This window comes from Chrysochloris asiatica, unplaced genomic scaffold (genome assembly GCF_000296735.1).
Source record: "Chrysochloris asiatica unplaced genomic scaffold, ChrAsi1.0 scaffold00105, whole genome shotgun sequence".
Classification (NCBI taxonomy): Eukaryota; Metazoa; Chordata; class Mammalia; order Afrosoricida; family Chrysochloridae; genus Chrysochloris; species Chrysochloris asiatica.
The window spans coordinates 10394576-10413677 of NW_006408623.1; the positions used below are offsets into that span (position 1 = coordinate 10394576).

The 19102-nt window shown below is 57.9% G+C and overlaps 2 protein-coding genes across 2 annotated transcripts; both read right to left on the reverse strand.

The window, feature by feature from the left end:
• Window positions 1–317: 317 nt before the first annotated feature.
• Window positions 318–3360, reverse strand: LOC102828179 (sperm flagellar protein 1-like). Its single transcript, XM_006867487.1, has 6 exons — window positions 3222–3360; window positions 2018–2129; window positions 1216–1366; window positions 870–1026; window positions 615–699; window positions 318–516 (listed from the first exon to the last, which is right to left on the reverse strand). The coding sequence occupies exons 1-6, from the start codon at window positions 3358–3360 to the stop codon at window positions 318–320; spliced, it is 843 nt and encodes a 280-aa protein (XP_006867549.1).
• Window positions 3361–4153: 793 nt separating this feature from the next.
• ADAM8 (ADAM metallopeptidase domain 8) lies at window positions 4154–16908 on the reverse strand. Its single transcript, XM_006867488.1, has 26 exons — window positions 16807–16908; window positions 15727–15803; window positions 15453–15531; window positions 15293–15369; window positions 14942–15122; window positions 14695–14757; window positions 14538–14606; window positions 14130–14296; window positions 13966–14050; window positions 13668–13816; window positions 13369–13546; window positions 13072–13161; window positions 12757–12946; window positions 12602–12680; window positions 11883–12045; window positions 11654–11731; window positions 10351–10438; window positions 9640–9742; window positions 8464–8653; window positions 8021–8168; window positions 7836–7889; window positions 7322–7604; window positions 5504–5613; window positions 5237–5358; window positions 4572–4663; window positions 4154–4241 (listed from the first exon to the last, which is right to left on the reverse strand). The coding sequence occupies exons 1-26, from the start codon at window positions 16906–16908 to the stop codon at window positions 4154–4156; spliced, it is 3105 nt and encodes a 1034-aa protein (XP_006867550.1).
• Window positions 16909–19102: the final 2194 nt, after the last annotated feature.

The following is a 19102-nucleotide window of genomic DNA, read 5'->3' on the forward strand; positions in this document are numbered from 1 at the left end:
GAGGGACTAAGAGCCAGTGGCCAGGAGGCCAACTTGCAGAATGTGTCTTTTGGATATGTAAATTATTATATATGCCTGAGTGTTTGTTTGTTTTTATAAAAAAAGCTAAAGTGAATAGAGAGAAATAGTGTTAACTGATGGTACATGGAAGGGATTATAATCAATGTAATGAAACAAGGTGTATGATTTGTTGAATGTAAAACTAATGATCTGCCCTGTAAACTTTCACTCAATCCACAATAAAAACCTTAAAAAAAAAAAAAGCCCCACTAAAACGTGGCTTGGCCCCTGCAGGACCTGGACTGCCCCCAGATGGATCATTCTGGATAGCTGCCATCTCTCAGGGCCTGGACCTTCTTTTTCACTTGTACTGGACCCTCCCCCTGCTGGCATGTTGAGGACGGGCTGCCCACCTGCACTGTCTCCTGCAAGATGACCAATGCATGTTCCTTGTCCTCCAGCAGCTGCTGGGCCCCGGGGCTTAGGGGTTCCCAGGGCTGGCCCACCATGTCCCAACTGCAAGACAAACACCACCTATAACCCAACTGGTGAGGGAGTGAGGGGTGGGGTGGGGTGGGGTGGGGACTCAGTGTAGGAAAGGGGGCAGGGCACACCCTTGGCGAGCACAGCCCATTTCCTCCAGAGGCCACTGACTCGGAGAAGTCTTCCCGCCACGGAGCACTGGGGGACTTGCAGGTCCTGTATGACAGACAGACAGACAGACAGACAGAGTTTGGACCCTGGCCTGGAAGCGGGTGTCCTTGGGGAGGCCAGGTTCTAGAGAGCTGGGTGCACGTGGGCTTGATGTCAGATCCCTGCATGCGGAATGGCGTCACCTTAACAAGGGCCACCTCATGGCCCCAGCCCACCTGACCACATCCCTATGGAGTTTGTCCCTCGAAGCCCAGGGGGTGAGCTGTGAGCATGCCTCCCATGACTCTCCTCTGGGACGATACCTGCTGCACACCTCTGACCAGCGAGCTCTGCCCACAGACCACTGGCCCCGAGGCCACAGGTCCCTGGACCCTGCGGGGGATAATGAAGAGTGGAGACCTGAGGGTCTTGGAGGCACAGTGGGGATCAAAGAGGAGAACGAACGAAGGCAGGGACGATCAGGTGGACTGAACCCTGGCAGAGACCGGGACATGAGGCTCCATGACCACCCTCTAACCCTAACCCAGGGCCAGCTCAGAGCCCAGTATGGCGCAGACATACTGCCTCAGAGGGCGGGCTCCTGTTCCGTGCACCCGCCTCCACCTTCGCCCTCAGAGCACACAGGATGGGCTCCACAGCCCCAGACGTGTTGGCTACCACCTTTCGGATGTCTGCCTCCGAGACACAGAAATTCAGCTTGTGAAAGACTTTCCTGCAAAGGAACCCAGGCAGTCCTCAGCAACACGCCTCCCTGACCTGCAGGGTCTTTAGGCCACAGAAAGTGGACAGACAGACAGAACCCTAACGGACCTCTGCCCCATGAGGCTCACCAGCCTGTCATCTCTGCTCTTGTAAGTCCCGTCCCCTCAGGGTGGTAGGATGTGGACCCTTTCAGGGACAGGCTGGCTAATAATGAGCCAGCCTTCAAAATGCCCATTAACTGACCATCACCAGTCACCCCTCCCTTTCTCCTCTGCCCCCACTGAGCATGGGAGCCAGGACCTGGCTTGGCCTCTAGGGCCCAGGGCCTCATGGGTACTTGGCAGCCGATCTGCACCTGACAGACCTTCAGCTTCATGAGCACAGTGACGTCACTGCCGGGCACCCCAAGTACTATTTGTTGAGTGAGTTAGCGGTTCCTGTGAGGCACCCAGGTATGGACAGCATGGACCGGGTACATGGTCGGTGTGACCAGTACCCACAGATGTGTGCTTTCCTCCCAGTGGGAAACCATCAGAGCGCAAGGTTGAGGTGAGGTTCTGGTGGAACACGGGCACCAAAAGGGTGCCAGGGATGTCCAGAGGGGCCGCCTTGTGGAGACACTTGCAGGTTGGGGCGTGGCTGAGCCCCGAGGGGACCATGCCTGTTAAGAGTGCTCCAGTTGCTGAGTTTCTGGTCCGTGTTGCAGGTGGGGATGTAGTTGTGTAGGTCCACGAGTTGGGGGTGGAAGTACTTCACAATCTCAGCCAGCATCACTTCAGGTCACAGCGATGTTGGAAGGGGAAGAAACACAGGGTGAGCTTGGCCTACTGAACTAGAAGCAGTTACACCATTGTGGTTTCCCTAAATATTGTGAGAACAGAAAAAGAGGAAGTAGGAGTGAGGGGACAGGCTGGTCCTAGGTACACTGGTCCCTATGGCTGTTGAATTAGAAGACCAGGGGAAGGGCCATAGCCTGGCAGGGACTGGGGGAGAAGAGTCATTGGGTTAGGGTCAGAGTTCACTGTAGGGTATGATGCCCCTCAGGGCTGCGGGCTGAGAGGGAGCCTGGGGGGTCACAGGACCTGTAGGTGGGCACCCCACTTGGCACCAGCGCCCTCTCCAGGCATTGCTGAAGAGCTGCTTTGATTGGGGCTGAATGTTTTGAGCTTCAGTTTCTAGGGGCTCCTCATTCAGAATTCCAACAAAGATCTGAAGATTTTCCCACCCCACACAGAGAAGAAAGCAAATGAGGCTGACCACCACATGGAACGAAGCACCTGAAGACCGGCAGACGGAAAGGGGCGTCCCCGCTTGCAGCCCAGACCAGTGACCTCAGCGCTGCTCACCCGCTCTCACTCTCAGCCTTGTCCTCAGAGCAGCCAGGCCCACCTGGGCTTCCCCATGGGTCTCAAGTGACAGCTGTGCATCTTGCCAAAGGCCTTTCCAAGTTAGCTAGGACCAGAACTTCTGGAAACTTCCTCTTATGCTTCCCCCACTCCATTTCTCCTCCTTCCAGGACATCGCCCCTCCCCACGACCCCACCGCCGGCGGACCCTCTCCTGCTCCTCTCTGGGTTGTCAGCACTTGACTGGGAACCGGGGATTAGAGACCCTTGACAAGACACGGCCCCTTCCCTGGCAGCTCTGTCCGCATCTCTGTCCCTCTCGAAACCCCTGGCCGGCGGGAGACATGACCGGAGAGACCATTCGCAGCTTGTCCTCGGGCAGAGGGAGGCAGGTCCCGTGCCGGCCTTGAGCCTCCCTGAGCAGCCTCCCCCATGCCCTCCGCCCGGCCTCCTTTCAGGACCCCGGGTCTGGCCAATCCTCGGGAGCGTGGCCACTCGCCCCTGCAGGACACGCCCTCACCACCGTCGCTGAAGTCTCGGGCCAGGTGGCGCTTGGGGCGGCTGAGCGGAAGCCTGTCCAACCAGGCGTAGAGGCCGCTGAGGGTGCTTGGCGGCAGCGACTGGACTGTCGGGGGACTCGGATGGGTAGCACCGAGCATGGCGCCGGAGTTAGGAGTTGGGACCGTTGCTAGGAGATGGGCCGGAAGGGGCGGGGCTTTGGGCTTGTTGGGGCTCTAGTAGGCGCGCCTGGGTGGTGGTGGTGGTGGGGGGGTCGCACCGGTTGCTAATTTTACACTTTCAAGATTGCAGGCAGAAGCAAAGCTCACAGACAGGTTCCCCTGGACCGTCAAGTCCCGCGCCTGGCTTTTCCGTGCAGGCCCATGGCAGAAAACGGTTGGCCTTGCCGCAGACTCTCCCCAGCCAGACTGACCTCCAGAGACTGAGCTTTTATCCAATTAATAGTTTAATCAACCCCTTGGCACCAGTTCTTGGGGTCTTATTAGCCCTCAGATGTGTTTGGATTGGGACTATTTGGATTGGGGAAGCATTTATGATTAAAATTCAGGGAGAAGACGATCAATATTACAGTGTTGCATTTTAACAAGCATTGTACCCTTTAATAGTATAAAAATAATTGAATCCTACAATATGTAATATGCACCCTTTACCACTGATGTAATAAAAACCCTCCAACATTTAGAATCTGGTCAATAATTTAATCATAAATAGTTTTTCACTATTGAAGTATAAAAAGGCTCAGTGCTGCTGAGTGGGCACCTGAGATTTGACGAGTCGGCAGCACGACAGTTGCTCCCCAATCTGACCCTTTAGATAAAGGTGAAGATTCCTAAGATGAAAATATAAAACAGAGACACTGACGTGTTTCCTGTCCACCTTTTAAAAAGGAGAAAACACGCGAGGCTGTCCCATCTTGGGGTGGAGGGAGGGGCCCTAGCAGGGGCCCATTTCTGAGAGTGGGACAGTGACACAGGCTGAGGGTGGGTTTTGCGCAGTTGAAGTGGCCAGGGGCTCAGCAGGTCTGAGAGCAGGTAAGGAGCCGGCTGGAGGCCAATGTATTCTACGCCTTTGCTTTGAGGAAAGCAGTCTGGATCTCCACCACCCGCCAATAACAGAAGGTGACTCATCCCCACCTGGGCCCACAGACAAGCTGGGTTATATGTGGCCGACACTGGTGAGGAGGAACTGGCCTGGACTCTTAGGTAAATAATGTATTCTGAGGTCAGGGACCAGCCGCTCGAGGCCCAACACTGAGTCCTGAGTGGAGAGCCTCTTGGTGGTTGGCTATAGCTATGACCTTAGCCATGAATCGTGTGGCTCTGAAACCACACGCCCAAAGGCGGGTGCCCACCTGGGCCCTGACTGCAGAATCTGCTTGCCAAGAGCTGCCAGCCCAGTCTGGGCCAGGATCGGGGTGGTGCTGGTGAGGAGGTTAGCATAGTCCTTCAAGAGGAATGGCAGGCAAATTCCAGACAGGTTCGAAGATGCTTCAGGAGGTCCGGGCCCTGGTCATCTCCCCTGGGTGGGGGGCTTGAGGGCAACCTTTGTGCCAAAGCCCTTGGGGGGGGGATAGAGAAGTGATGTCAAAATCATCCCAGTAAAGAGCACAGCTTCGTTCGTTTCTCTTTACCTTCTTAATCCATCCAACAATGCATGCCCCTAGCCACTCAATGCGAGCACAGTGCCTCTGTGCACTGAGCACTGGACTGCTAGGCACAAGGTCACAGTTCAGGTCCACTAGCTGCTCTGAGGGAGAAAGATGAGGCTTTGTGCTCCCGCCAAGATTCACAGCCTCGGAACCCTTTACAGGGTGGCTATGTTTCGGGAGTGACTCGAAGGCACTTCACAACACAACAACCACCACACAGGATGGCAACAAGGACATCACACATACAAATAAACCTATAGTGCGTATGTTTCCATCCTTTTCAAACCATCATGAAAGTTGATCTGCTGACCATTCAGTGAAGGGAAACCCGACCCTCTGGAGAGTGGTATTTCTGGGTAGATTCTCACCTGAGTTGGAGCAGGCTTGAGCTTTCCAGCACCGGGCTTGGCAGGTGGCGCGGGGGGCCCAGTGGTAGGTCTGGTGGCTTGGAAGGGAGAGGGTCCTCCAGCACTGGGCTTGGTGGGTGGAGCTGGGGGTGCAACAGAGGGCCTGATGGCTTGGAAGGGAGAGGGTCCTCCAGCACTGGGCTTGGCAGGTGGCATGGGGGGCACAGCAGAGGGCCTGATGACCTGAGGGAAGGGCACAAGGGCAGGTGAAAATGGAGGTCTTCTCACCTGTCCTGTGCCCGTCCCTGCTATAACGCTCCCCTAGCTCCTGGCTCTGCTCCAAAGCCGCCTGAGTCTTCCGCTGAGCACTCTCCCACAGAAACACCCTTGGGTAACCGCTGCACACAGAACAAAGCCCACACTTGTCAGGACCTGCTGGTCACTGCACCCTCACTGCCTACCCTGCTGCCCAGCTTAAATGGCTAGAATTGTGGTCTTGGAAGCTAAAAAGTCAAGAACTACTTAAACTTGCATTGCTGTGAGGAGCTGGGATCTGGGATGGAGGAGGAGGGCAGACACAGAAGCCTAAATTCTTCCCGAGGCACTGGAGACGTGGCAATCCATGACTCCGCATCTCTGCTCTTGACCAGCATGCAGAACTGCCCCTCCGGCCTTTGATTTGCTGATCTGCTCACTTCAACAACACCCCTCCCTGAGACTGAAACCTCTGTCTGTCAAAACCACTCGCAAACTATTTCTGTAACTTTTCTGTGAGTCTAAAACTTCCAACACTGAAGGCGAGAAGTAGAAAACTCACTATGACGCCAACATCGCAGTAATAACTACTATAGACAATTCCATCGATGAAGGCTCAAAGCAGCGCTGGACATTCGTTTCTACAAGTATCTCCCCAAGCTCTTTATGAGCAACCAAGGGACAGACAGCAGACAGCATCATCGCCAAGTGCCTGAGGTCAACATTACCCCAAACCCCTAGAGGAGAGACGTCATGTCTATGCTCTTCTGGCCCAAAACCATCAGCTCTGTCCAACCCTAGGAGAACACTAGAGAAGCCCAAAGTGAGGGGAGAAGAGACCCTGAGGGTCAGACTCCTGACCTGGCTGTCATTCCTGTAACCTGCTGTGGTACCGAACATGTTTCAGCAGAGCTTGCACACTAACATGGAGTAGGAAGAAAGGACTGAGATCTACCTCCTATCATCCACCACTGAAAACGCCACGGATTACAGTGTCTGAGCTGTGGGTGACCGTGAGAACGACGTGGGACTAGACAGCATTGCGTCCTCTTATGCGTGGGGTCAAGGAGCACTGATATCCTAGTGAGGTACGGGTCAGACTGCAAAGACAGCAGTTCACATCCACCAGTCACTCCGCAGAACCACCACCACCACCGTCATGCGTGGGGTCACCGTGAGTTGGGGGCTAACTGGACAGCAGCTAACAGCAACTAGGTCATGAAAGACAAGAAGAGCTGGAGGGGGTGTCTCAGACCGTGGGGTGCAGGGCAGGATCCTGGACCAGAGAAAGGGTGCTCGCAGGGCCCCTGATGAAATCATGTGTATGGCCTTGCCGGCAGGCCTGGCCAGCACTAATTCCTGGTTAGGTAAGATGTTAAGGAGCCCTGATGGCATAATAGGTTACTGCAAACCACAAGGTCAGCAGTTCAAATCCACCAGTCATTCCAAGGGAGAAAAATGAGGTTTTCTGCTCCCATGAAGATTTACAGCCTCGGAAACCCTGAGTCAGAATCGATTCGATGGCAGTGGGTCAGTTTGGCTGGATGTAAGAATGTTGACACTCGCTGGGGCTGGGGGTGGGTGGGTGGGTGAGGGGTAGAACACTGGCCAGCTCTGGCCAGTTCTCTGTGTCTAAACTGCTGACCTCCAGGAGTCCGCTGTGCTCCTGTCCTTAGTAAAACTCCACGAGCGCTTTAGGGAACACTTTGGGAAGTCTCCTCAGAGCCCCCTGGTAGAAGGAACTTTCCACACACCCCCACCTCCTTACACCCATCCAGCCCACCTCACCTGGGCCCCCTCGTACCCACCCCAGTGAGAACAATGCGGACAGCCTGAGGAGGCGGTCAGTACCAACGGATGGACAGGGACGTGGCCAGCTGGAACCCGTGCCAGGCCCTGCAGGAGAAAGCCCCAGGCTCTTCCTGCCCTATTGCTGGAAGCAGCCGGGCCAGGTGCCCACCACGAGGCAAACATGCTGTCCCACCCCCTGGGCCTTTGAGACACTTCCCACAGGGCTGTGGGGGGCCACTGATGACGAAACCAGAGTGCCGGGAGGCTGGGTTTCTCAGCAGGGACCTATTCCACCCTGCCCTCAGGGACAGGCAGAGGTAAGCCCAGGACTGCGGGATGGTGCCTGGGGTGCAGTGAAGGGGTTAGAAGAGGGCTTGTAAATAAGCCAAACCTGCTCAAGGCTCCAGTATTCACATTTTGAGGGAGATCTTCTCTGAACCCCCAAAGGAAGAGGACATGGGAAAGTGGACCACCTGGCCTTTGGGGCTGAAGTCCAAGTCTTGCCTAGGTGTTCCTACGGCAAGCCCAGGGACACCAGGAGCAGCCAGGGGTAAAGGTCCCTGAAATCTCTCACCTGCTGAGGCTTCAGCTCCGGGAGGGGTTTGGTAGGAGGGGCCGGCCTGAGCTTCTGGAAGAAATGGGAGTGTCATGCCCACCTGACTCTCCAATGCCCCAGGTGCCCTGGACCCCAGAACCTCGGAATGGCCTGGAGGATGCACCTCCACCTTGCTCCTGGCTCCTGGACACTTGGTCCCGCACCACCAATCAGCACCTCCCAGATGGGCCCCGAAACCAGCCACCCAAACTTTGCCTCCCAGGGCCGAGCATTTCGGCTCACCTGCTCTAGCTCCTGGTGCCTCGTGTACACGGGAACCGGGACAGGCTGGCTGGCTGTGGTGGCAGGGCGCTGCAGGGAAAGGGGTGGCTGAGTGCCCACTTCTGGGGCTGGCCAGGGGGCAGTGACACCCCGCCCCCCCACAAGCTCCCACCACCACCCCAGCACTAGGAGCTGAGGTTTCTCTGCCTTTCCTACAGCCATGTGTGTGCACTGGGGGGTCTGCCTCAGTCTTGGGGGGCTTCCTAGGGAACAGGGAAGCATGCTTCATAAGGAATGACAACAGGCTTCCAGAACCTTCCAGGGGCATGATTCCAGAACCACCCAGGATGGACTATGGGACCTTGTCTCTGTATTCCAACCTCACTAAACCCACGGGGGACATGCTGTTTACAAGAGGGGGTGGCTGCTTCGGGGTCACCATGGAAGCCGAGGGTCTTGGGGCCTGGGAAGGGGAGGCTTTGGGGGCCACAGCACTGCTCTTCCCTAGTGCACCACTGCTCCCCTTGTGGAACACGGGGTTTTCGAGCCCCATGGCCGTCTTCGTGGTCGCATTCCTAGGAAGAAAGGAGTGTATGGTCAGCAGTGTGCTGGCATCAATGGCTTAGCCAGGCCCCCAGGAGGCTTCTGGGCTTGGGGGCTCGCAGCATCAGCTCAGTTGGTGGGCAAGTCCTCAGATGCTTGCTGCCCTGGTAAACCTGAAGAGGTGCGGTCAGGCCAACATGGAGCAGGGCTGTCCACTCCGGGCAGGTGGGTCAGGTGTGTTGTAGGTGCCAAGCAGCCCCTCTGTGTGCTGACATCACTCCTGTCATGTGACCACAGGGCTTCTGTCTGGTCTTTCTTTGCATTTAAGTTTCCACTAGGAGTCCAACTGTGACCCCCAAAATATGTGGGCAAGTCCCACCCCAAGACCTGTGCATGTGACAGTACGTTTGGAAGTAGTGTTTCTGCAGATGTGAGCAGTTAGGTCATTGGAAGGGCACACTGTAGTTGGCGGTAATCCCTCATCGAGGAGAGAAGAGAGAGTCACACAGAAAAGACAGCCACATGCCAGCAGACTGTGGGGCACCAGAGCTGGCAGAGGGGAAGAAGGGCCCTGCCCCCCCAAGCACAGTGGTCTCACTCCCAACCTCCAGGATGACGGGGAGAAGGTCTCCATCTGGTCTTGGTCTTGGTCACAGCAGCCATTGGGACTGATCCGGCCCCGTGACCTGCCCCTTCATGCCTTAGAGCCAGGGGCCCAGAGCTAAGGGCTGGATGAACGTGCAGAGTCCAAGCCCCAGGACAGGCAGGCCCAGGAGGTCTAAAGAAGGCAGCCCCCGCCTATGCTGATCTTCCTCTCCCCAGCGGCAGCACCATGCATGGTGCACACACAACACACATGCAAAGAACACACACATGCACACGTGTGTACTGTGCAAACGCACACACCACACCGTACACACACACGCAGACACATACGATAGATGCACACATAGGCAGCCCTGGGCCCCCACACAGGCATGTACCCACACTGACACGCTGTAGCATAGGGCTATGTCACCTCTTGTGTCTGCGGTAGAAGATGAAGCCTCCCAGAAGGAACACCACTGCCAGCAGTAACAAGGCCACACCCACCAGGACTTCTGTGGACACGCCCCCGGACGCTGTCAGGGACACACCATGACCTTGTGTGAGTGAGGTCCGAGGAGAAGGAGAAGCAATCCCTCCCTAGGGGCCAGGGCCTAGCCCCATGGCAAGGGGCTTGGGCATAGACCCCATCTGGGCTGAGCCCCTCCAAACCGAGCTGGCTCCCTGGGAGCGGGCAGCAGCCCCCATATCCAGGCCCTGTCCAAGACCCCAACAGTAGACACAGGTACATTACACCAGTGCTCCGGGGGCTGTGGCAGCAGGTCGGAGGGTTGGGCTGCAGTTGGCCCCAGGCCCCCAGTCACGTGGGTATGGCCTGCCGTGGAGGCTATGGTGTGGTGGCTGGTGGCTGGGGAGGAAGACACTTGTGGGGTAGGTTCCTGTAGAGCAGCTGAGGGCTGTTCTGGGAGCCTCATCCAGACCCAGAAGCCCTCTCTCACTGCCCTCCCATCTCGCCAGGGACCTTGTGTGTAGGACCAAGGTGGGGTGGGACTTTGGGGCCCACCTGGACCTTTGACACCCCCATAGCGCAGCCCTTGGTCCCCAGTTTGTCACAGGCCCTAGTATGTTTCTCCTCGCGTGGGGGTACCTGCACCGTAAGCTACAGGGGCACCCTAGGCCCTACCTGTCTGCACATCAGAGCTGGCGGCCTTGGCACAGTTGGGTGGTGACCAGCCCGGTTGGCAGTGGCATTTGTTCTTATGGTTGCATACCTGGAGAGAAGTAGATGAAGGCGGGATAAGCCAGGGACATGTGTACATTCCAATGTGTGCGTGTAGTGTGTGCACAGGTATGTGGGTAATGAGTGTGTGTGCAGCTATGTGCATGTGTGTACATGCATTGTGTCTCTGTGTACTGTGTGTTGTGTAGTGCATGCAAATGTGGTTTGTGTGTAACATGTGGACACATGTACTGTGTCTGTGTACTGTGTGTGTACACATACTGTGTTGTGCAGTGTGTGTGCATGTGTAACTTGTGTGTAACATGGAGGCATATGTACAGTGACGGGTGCCTGTGCATATGTTACATGTAGTGTGCGCACAGACATGTGGTATGTGTAGCATGTGCATATATAGTGTGTCTTATGTGCTCATGTAGAGTGTGTCTGTGCGTACTGTGTCTAAGATGTTCACATGTAATGTCAGTGCATACTATGTATGTGTTCATGTCTAGCATGTAGCATTTACATGTACTGTGCCACCATGTACACATTCCTGTGCATAGTGTGTATATGCATATAGCATGTGTCCATGTACTGTGCCTGTGTACACATGTAATGTCCATGTATAGTATGTGCACACATGTAAGGTGTATAGCATGCACAAGTATAGGGTGTCTGTGTATAGTGTGCATGCACACATGTAGGAAACGTGTAGCATGTGAACACATAGTGTGTCTGTATGTGCACATGTAATGTCTGTGCATACTGTGTGTGCTAAAGTGCAGTGTGCAGTGTGTGTACATGTACTGTGTCTGTATGTACACATGTAATGCCTTGCATCATGTGTATGTCCCATATGTAGCATGTTGAGTGTGTATATGTATTGTGTTGGCATGTGCACATGTAGGATGTGTAGAGTGTGCATGCATGTGCATGTACCCAAGTAGTGTGCAGTGTACACGTGTCTGTGCGTGCAGCATTCTCTGTGGGGACCTGGCTGCACTCATGTGCATTAATGGGTGAACAGTGTGTGTGTGGGCCTACGTGGAAGTTGGAAGGCTTGGCCACATGCCAACTAGTGCACTAGCCAACCTGCTCTTGGTTTCCAGGTGTGATGGTCCAGGTGCTGTGGCAGCGTGGAGCACCTGACTGCTTGTGCCCGAGGCTGGGCCTCCACCTTCTGTCCATTCAGGTGTGCCTGTATTGCCACCCACCCCACCCCCGCCCCGCTCAGGCAAGACAGGTTGTCACAGGGGCCCAGACATACCCCGTGGCCGTAGCACTTGGCAGAGCAGTTGTCCGACCGGTAAACCTGCAGATCCTGGCAGCTTCCTTTCCAGCAAACCTAGAGGGCAGGGGCTCCTTACTCTTGGGGGGAGGGGGGTCATGTTTGCTCCCCTCCTGGGGCACAGGGAGGCAGGGGTGGTCCCAGGCAGTCACCCCCCACTAGGAGTGCTGAATTTGACTCTGGTTCTGCCGGCGGCCCCTGCACTCACCTTGCCCTCATCACACTTAGTGCCCGTGGGCACACGCTCATAGGCAGTGGCGTCTTCTGTGAGCAGGGCCTGACAGCGAGCACCGCTGGGCTTCATGACACACGAGCCCCGTTCCTGAGGCTTCTGCCCCCCCTGGCAGTACAGGGTACTACACAGGTCAACGCTGTGGATAGAGGGGCATCCGGGGCCCTGACCAGCATGCACGAGGCCTCTCAGAGGAGGCAGTGGGTGGCTGGGGCTGTTGGTGAGTGTCCATACTTCTTTTAGCCACAAAGACTCACTTCCCTCCCATGAGGGACAGGGGGAATCCCTAGAGAGCAGACTCCTCAAGGAACATTCCCCTGGGGCACCCCCACATAGACCCCTTTCTAGTGGCACCCCTGTGTATACACCTTACAGGATCCCTCCACATACATGTGTGCATAAGGTGGGGGCTCCTCACACACATGTACACACAAGGTGGGGGCTCCTCACACACGTACACACAAGGTGCGGGCTCCCTCACACACATGTACACACAAGGTGGGGGCTCCTCACACACATGTACTCACAAGGTGCGGGCTCCCTCACACACATGTACACACAAGGTGGGGGCTCCCTCACACACATGGGCGCATATGTCCCTAGTAGCACTGCTATGGACATGCACATGCCTATGTATGTGTGCCAATGCACACGTGGGCTGGGGTCCCCGCCCTGTGGCACCCCCTGACACTCACCCGCCTTTGGGGTGGTTCTGGCCCTGGCAGCTCATGGTAAGGCTATAGGTGTAGCACGTATCCACAGCGACCTGGGCACCTGAAGGAACAGGGCAGGTGAGCGGAGGCCAGTTGGCCTGGCCAGTGGCTACCTTGGGCCTGCACTGTGGCCTCACCTGACCCCCACAGCTTGCTGCACCGTTCGTCCAGTGTGGGGCAGGCCCCGTCGTAGCAGTAGCCCCCTGAGCAAGGTGAGCCGTTCTCTTGGAAAACGTCCTCTGGGCACTCAGACCGTTGGCCATCACAGTACTCCTCGAGGTCACATGCGTCCTTGGGGCTACGGCACGAATGTCCAGCTGGTTTCACCTGCCAGATGGAAGGGGAGGCCTGAGGTCAGCATGTCCTGGGCCTCTCCACTCCCTTTCCCCTCCCCTGCCGATGAGTGGGGCCCAGGGGTCCTGAGAGTTGAGGGGAAGGCCCACTCGGCTCACCTGGCACTGGTCACAGCAGGCGCCCTGGGCACACGCGGCTCCTTTGGTCAGCTTACAGGTGGTGGCGTTACAGCAGGGGTTTTGGCACTCCTGGGAAGGGAGGGGGTGTCCTCCTTAGTAGCCCCTCAGCACTGTGCCCCTCAGCAGGTGTGGATGGCCTCCAGGCTCCCAAAGACCTACTCCTGCTAGAACTCCAAGTCCCCCTTCGCTCGGCCCCCCAGCAGTAGCCCTGCCACCCTGCGGCACCTCCGCTCCTAGGACCAGCTCCCCCAGCCTGACCCCCGTGCCCCCCAGCACCTGGGCTGAGCCGCAGTCACACTGCTCTCCACGTTCCAGGAGCTTGTTCCCACACACGGGGTCGCTGACCAGCAGGTTGGGGTTCAGCATGCCTCGCAGGCACTCTGTCTGCGGAGTTTCCACAAAGGACTCGTAGACTGAGCGGCTGCACTGGCTGAACTTTTTGGGTAACTCGAAGCTGAGAGACAAGCATGTGCACCCCTAAGTCCAGGTCATGGGCAGACACCACGCCCCACTCCGCTGTGGCCTCACCTGAGGCTGGCCGCCATCACATGCCACCCACTCCACTAGGGCCTCACCTGAGGCTGGCCGCCATCACACAGCCGCCACTAGAGGGCGGCACGGCGCAGTAGCAGGTGTCGATGTTCTCGTCGTGGTCCATGGCCAGGTTGTGGCCCATCTCGTGGGCAATGGTGCTTGCCACACCAAGGGGGCTCTGGCTGTGGTCCTGTGGAGTGGGGGCTTTGCTCATTCGGGTTCCACTGGCCTCGCTTCCCTCTTGCCAACACCGCTTCTCAGACAGGGACCTCGGCCACCCCTGTGGCCTGTTTACGGGTCTTGTCTGCTGTGCTCCAGTCCCAGCCCCTCCCTGCACACCTGGTTCACGCCTGCCGAAGTCCTCTGGGAACACATGGAGGCCAGAGAGGCCAGGCCCACAGTGGTGCCGTCGAAGTCGATCCCCCTAGAGCAGACAGTGTCAGTGGGGGTCCTCGTAGCCTGGCCTACCCCAGACCCACCTCAGCCTGCACCCTCTCTCTCACGTGATGAGCTGAGCGTTGTCATGGGAATGTTGTCCCACAAGCTCCCGCGTCCGCCAGGCCTGGAAGCTCTTCAGTGTGACCTCGGCGTTGGAACTGATGAGGATCTTGTCACTGCTCCACATGTCCAAGCCCACCAGACCCACGCGGAGGCCAAGCTCCTGGTACAGCTATGAGGGAGCCAGGCCCATGTCAGCTGGGCCTCAGAGGCCCTGTGGGTGGTCAGGTCTGGAGGTGGACTGGCCAGTGGAGAATCAGCAGCATCTGAGGTGACTGTGTCCACTCCACTCTGCCTCCCGGGTGCCCCCCATGGCCTCTAAACTAGGGTTTCAATCAGGCAGGGGGGGCAGGTCTGGGAGGGGACCCTCTGTGAGGGGGACCCCTGCCCTGAGTGCAGCAGGCATGACCCACCTTGTCCACATGGTTCACCACCTCCAGCACTCGCGCACGCAACGTCTCCCGGCTCTTAAACTTCTGGAACTGAAGCACAGAGGCCATCAGACCGGAGTCCAGCCTGCCCAGCCCGCCCATTCACTTGTGTGCATGCACCCTGCCCACCTGTCCTCACCTCAATGCTGTCGGTGACCACATACAGCTCCACGTGCCGAGGCTCTGGGATCACTGGTCGATTCTGCAGGTGACAAGAAGCTATGAGCCACAGACTGTGCCCTCCTTAGCCCATCTCAACCCTGGACTGTGCTGGGGAGGTGGGCTGATCAAGGACATCAGCTCCAGGACCAGGGGATGGCAGACAAGGCCCTTGGCCAAAGGAGAGCACATGGTGTCTGGGGATAGTGCATGAACTGGCCACTCACTCGGGGCCTGAAGGCCGCTGCAACCCTCGGCCCTAGGATGCGTTCCAGGCGCTCATTGCTAACACCACAGGTGCCTCGTTTCTGCTTTAGGTGCTGCGGCAGGTATAGGGCATGTGGGCCCTCCTCCTCCCCCTTGAGGGGCTCGATCAGGTGGACAGCTGAGCCTGCTTGGAAGAAGCCCCTGAGGGCAGAGGGTCAGCTGTAGGGTGGTATCAGGGATGTGTTCCTGCTTCCTCCCCTAGAGCAGTGGGGAAGCCCCTTGCTGGCCCAGAGACTCTGGGCGGGAGAGCCTGAGCATGAACCCCAATCACAGGGAAGAGACGGGGTCAGGCCCTCTTCTCTGGCTCCCACCTGAGGCCGTCACAGGTGCTGAGACTGGCAGCTGAACCCTGCTGTCCCTCCACATGTCCCTGGTAGAGGCAGTGATCCTGAGAGGAACGAGGTAGTGAGTGGCTTTGTGTTGGGGCCTTGCTCCTCCCCAGACCTCAGGGAGTCCCCCCAGACCAGGTACCTGCCCTCCCAGCTGCTCCACCACCTCGGAGCCATTGGCGGCCGTGTAGGTCTCTGTGTACCTTGAGCTCAGCAGTTCCCTGAAAAAGAGCTGCTCGGTGTCCTGGTCCACCTCTGTCCCTCTCTGAGACCCCAGTGGGAGGAGAGGTAGGCCCCCTAAGACACCAAGGGCGCCCAGCACACCAAGGAAACTCAGGATTCAGGTGTGTGGGCCCGAGGTGTACCTACACACAGGGGCTATCCAGGTGAGACCTACGGGCCTGGCCCCAGCTCACCTGTTCTTCCGAAGATGCAGGGTGAAGTTGTGCCCTCCATGGGAAAGAATGTAGCTCACACTATCTGGGTACTGGCTCTGGGAGCAGAGTGGAGTCTGAGTCAGGGGTCAGCTGCCACCTCCCCTAACTCAGGCTGCCCTACAGGGAGTAGCATGGTTCAAAGCCCTGAGGACTCTCAGGGTGACTGGGCTAGGCTGGTGGTGGGAAGGCCTCGGTTTATCCATCCTTCTCCCGAGTGTCCAGTTAGCTTGGGCCTGCTGACCACCCTCAACAGTATCGTAGCCCACACCCACTGGACAAGGTGAAGCCATTCCCTGCCACAACTGTCTTTTCACTGGGCCCAAGGTGGGGACGGATATGTCCACAGTCCAGTAAGCACACACATACATACAGTGGGCAGAGGTGCACACATAGCCCACATGTGTGCTCACATGTACTCACACACACACCACACCCATGCACCCACACTCACAGCAGTTTCAGGAACCAAGTCTGAGAGACAACCCACCAGGCAATCTTGGTTCCCCAAGATTTAGGGTTCCTCTCCCCTTTGACGAGAGCAGTAACAACCTTCTTAAGTTCCCCAGCCCTGGGGGATCCCCCCAGCCCCAAGTGCCCCCAGGAAGGTGCGTCAATGCCAACTCACAGCCACCCGCCCGCCTGCGGTGAGGTGTCCCTGGTAGTCAGAGAGGAACCCGAGCCAAGTGAAACTGGGGTGTGGTCTCTGAACCTGCAGTTCTCTGCCCCCTTCCCCCAGAGGTCGCCCCTGGGCTGACCTTGGTAAGAGCCACTAACAAAGACAGGGCAGGTGAGGGCCCTGGAGTGCAGCAGTCCAGCCACCCCACCGTCCAGGCCCACACTCAGTAGATGATGCTGGCCCCAAGGGGGAAGAAAGAAGGGACGTGGGAGGGGTGGGGGAAGGGGTCACCCAGGAGCAAGGACAGACCGACTCTCAACCCTAATCTCTCCCAGAGCCGTGTGGGGGCAGCCCCAAAGGCCCAGGTCTTACAGAGCTACGGATGCCTCGTCCCAGGTGAAAACAAGGCCCCCAGGGCTGTATGGCGCCCTGCCCAGACTTACCCAGTGGGAGGGCAGGGCCCTGCGGGCTCTGGGTGTTGGCAGGCGCTGGGGCCACACCACCTGAAATCGCTCCACATGGGGCAAGGGGGGACCCAAGGCCATCACTGTGAGAGAGCAGGGGGTCAGCAAGGCTGGAGGCCTCTCCTTCCCTTGGACATAACCCCCCTCTTCTACCTGTGGGGGGGAAGTTTCTCAGCAGCTCACCTACCAGAAACTTGAGGAAGTGTCCTGAATCGCCCCACCTCTGGGCACTCCCACTCATAGGCACTGAATTTTCAGCCTTCCCCTAACCACAGCACTAAGCCCCTCCGGGTATCTAGGGGGGGAACTGAAAAGCCCCATAGCGGCAGTGGAAAGCCCCTGCTGGTCCAACTAGACATGGGGGCGGAGATAAAGAATGAGGGGGACTTGGAAAGACAGCCCACCGATGGGGCGATGGCGCCCCCTGAAGGGTTCAGATACCCTGGGCAAAATCCTCCAGTAGGGAGGGGTTGCCAGGAAGGCTGTCCAGCCCACCCAGATCTGAGAAGCACCCCGTCACTCCGCCACCTCACAAAGTCACCAACCAGAAGGTGGATGGCAGCTGACCAGATCCTCCATGCTCTAGCAGGAGACTATTCCCCATGGGGCCAGCCCCCCAGCCCCTGGCTCAAGCACACGCTCTCGCCCGTTTCCACAACTCTGCCGTCTCTGGGGTCCCAGTGGGGCTGAACAGACTCCCCAGACAGGGCGCCGCCGGCAGCGGGTGCAGTAGCCCCAGCCGCCCTCAGCCCGGTCCGCCGGCGCCCCGCTTCAGGACCACGAGCTCAGGGAAGCGCCCGCGAGGCCGGTTTGCGCTCGCAGCTTCCTTTGGAAGGTTCCTACTCCGCTCGCCTGAACCGCTGCATCTGCGCGCCCCAAGTTCGCAGGAACCTGTCGGCGCACGGGCGGGGCTCAGGGAAGGCCAGGTGGCCGCGCACAGACAGAGCGCCCTCTAATCCCGCGCGGAGCGAGCCCTCACCCTGCAGCCAGAGCGCGCCGGACAGCCAGAGCCCAAGGCCGGGGCCGCGCATCGTCCTGGGTAGGGAATGGAAGCGGGATGTCCGGGGTGTCCTGCAGGGCGCGCGGGGAAGTGGCTCCGGGCTGGACTGGGTCTGGTCCCCGGCACTCCCCGCGGGGCCTCTTCTCCCACGGGGCCTCGCCCCAAGAGCCGCCCCAGCCCCGCAGCCAATCGGCTCTTCGGGCGGCTGGGCGGGGTTACTCTGCCCCGCCCTCTGAATGACTTCCCCTGCCCACCTTATTTGTGACCCCTTTCCCCAGCACACCTCCTTTATGACCTTAAGCACTGTCGGGTGGGGTGCCACCTCCCACCCGTGCAGGCCCCTCGCTTGCTACCCTATCGGGGACTCCTTATCCCGGGTCAGTTTCAGATCCACGTCCTCGGGGGAGGCCGTTCTATGGGGGAGGGGACGTCCTCCGAAGAGGGGCGCCGTCTTTAGTCCCAGGTGTTCGGCAGGAGCCTCCCTCGCATCGCGGGGATGAGTGTGCAGAGCTGGGTCATCCTGCAGGGCCCACACCCGTTTATGTGGATGAAAATCTATGGCCAGGAGGTCACTTGGTGCCCAGTCTCCCTCCTCCGTTCCCCACCCTAACGCAGGCACTGTCCCTCTCCCCCGGGAAGTTCAGATAGGGATGGCTCAAGGCAGAGGGCAGGGCACCTTGGCTCCTCCACCGCAGCCCTGATTTGAGGCTTTAGTAGCTGACAGGAACAGTGCTGTGTAAAGGAAAGGAAGTCTGCGGGGCAACTTCATTACTCATTCTTAGAGGACCGTTCCAAGCTCAAAGGCACCACCACCTCATGCACTACTCAAAACAAGAGGCAAAAAGACCATTTCTTTGGGTGTGACCAAGCTGAGGAAGCTGAAGTAGCAGCCTACTGGTAGGGTGGATGGTGAGTCAGGCCCCCTGCCATCACGGACTTCACAGAACTCCCACAGGGCAGGGGCTCCCCAACCCACAGGGCACCCAAACTGGGTGCCCTACCTCAGCTCCCTTTTCCCACAGCCACCTGCAAACTCGAGGTGCAGTGGGTACACTCACTCATGTCGTGGGTGTCCCAAACACAAAGACATCATGGTACTGAGGTAAAATGGGGCTTCTGGTGGGATGCAGTGAGGGATGGACACAGAATGTTTCTGGTGTGTGTGGGGTGGGGGGCAGACATGAGTTTTTGAGCTGGTTGGGACAACAGGGTTCTGGCCTGGGAGGGACACAAGTGTTCTGGTTTCGGGGGGACACAGGGGCCTGCTGTGATGCT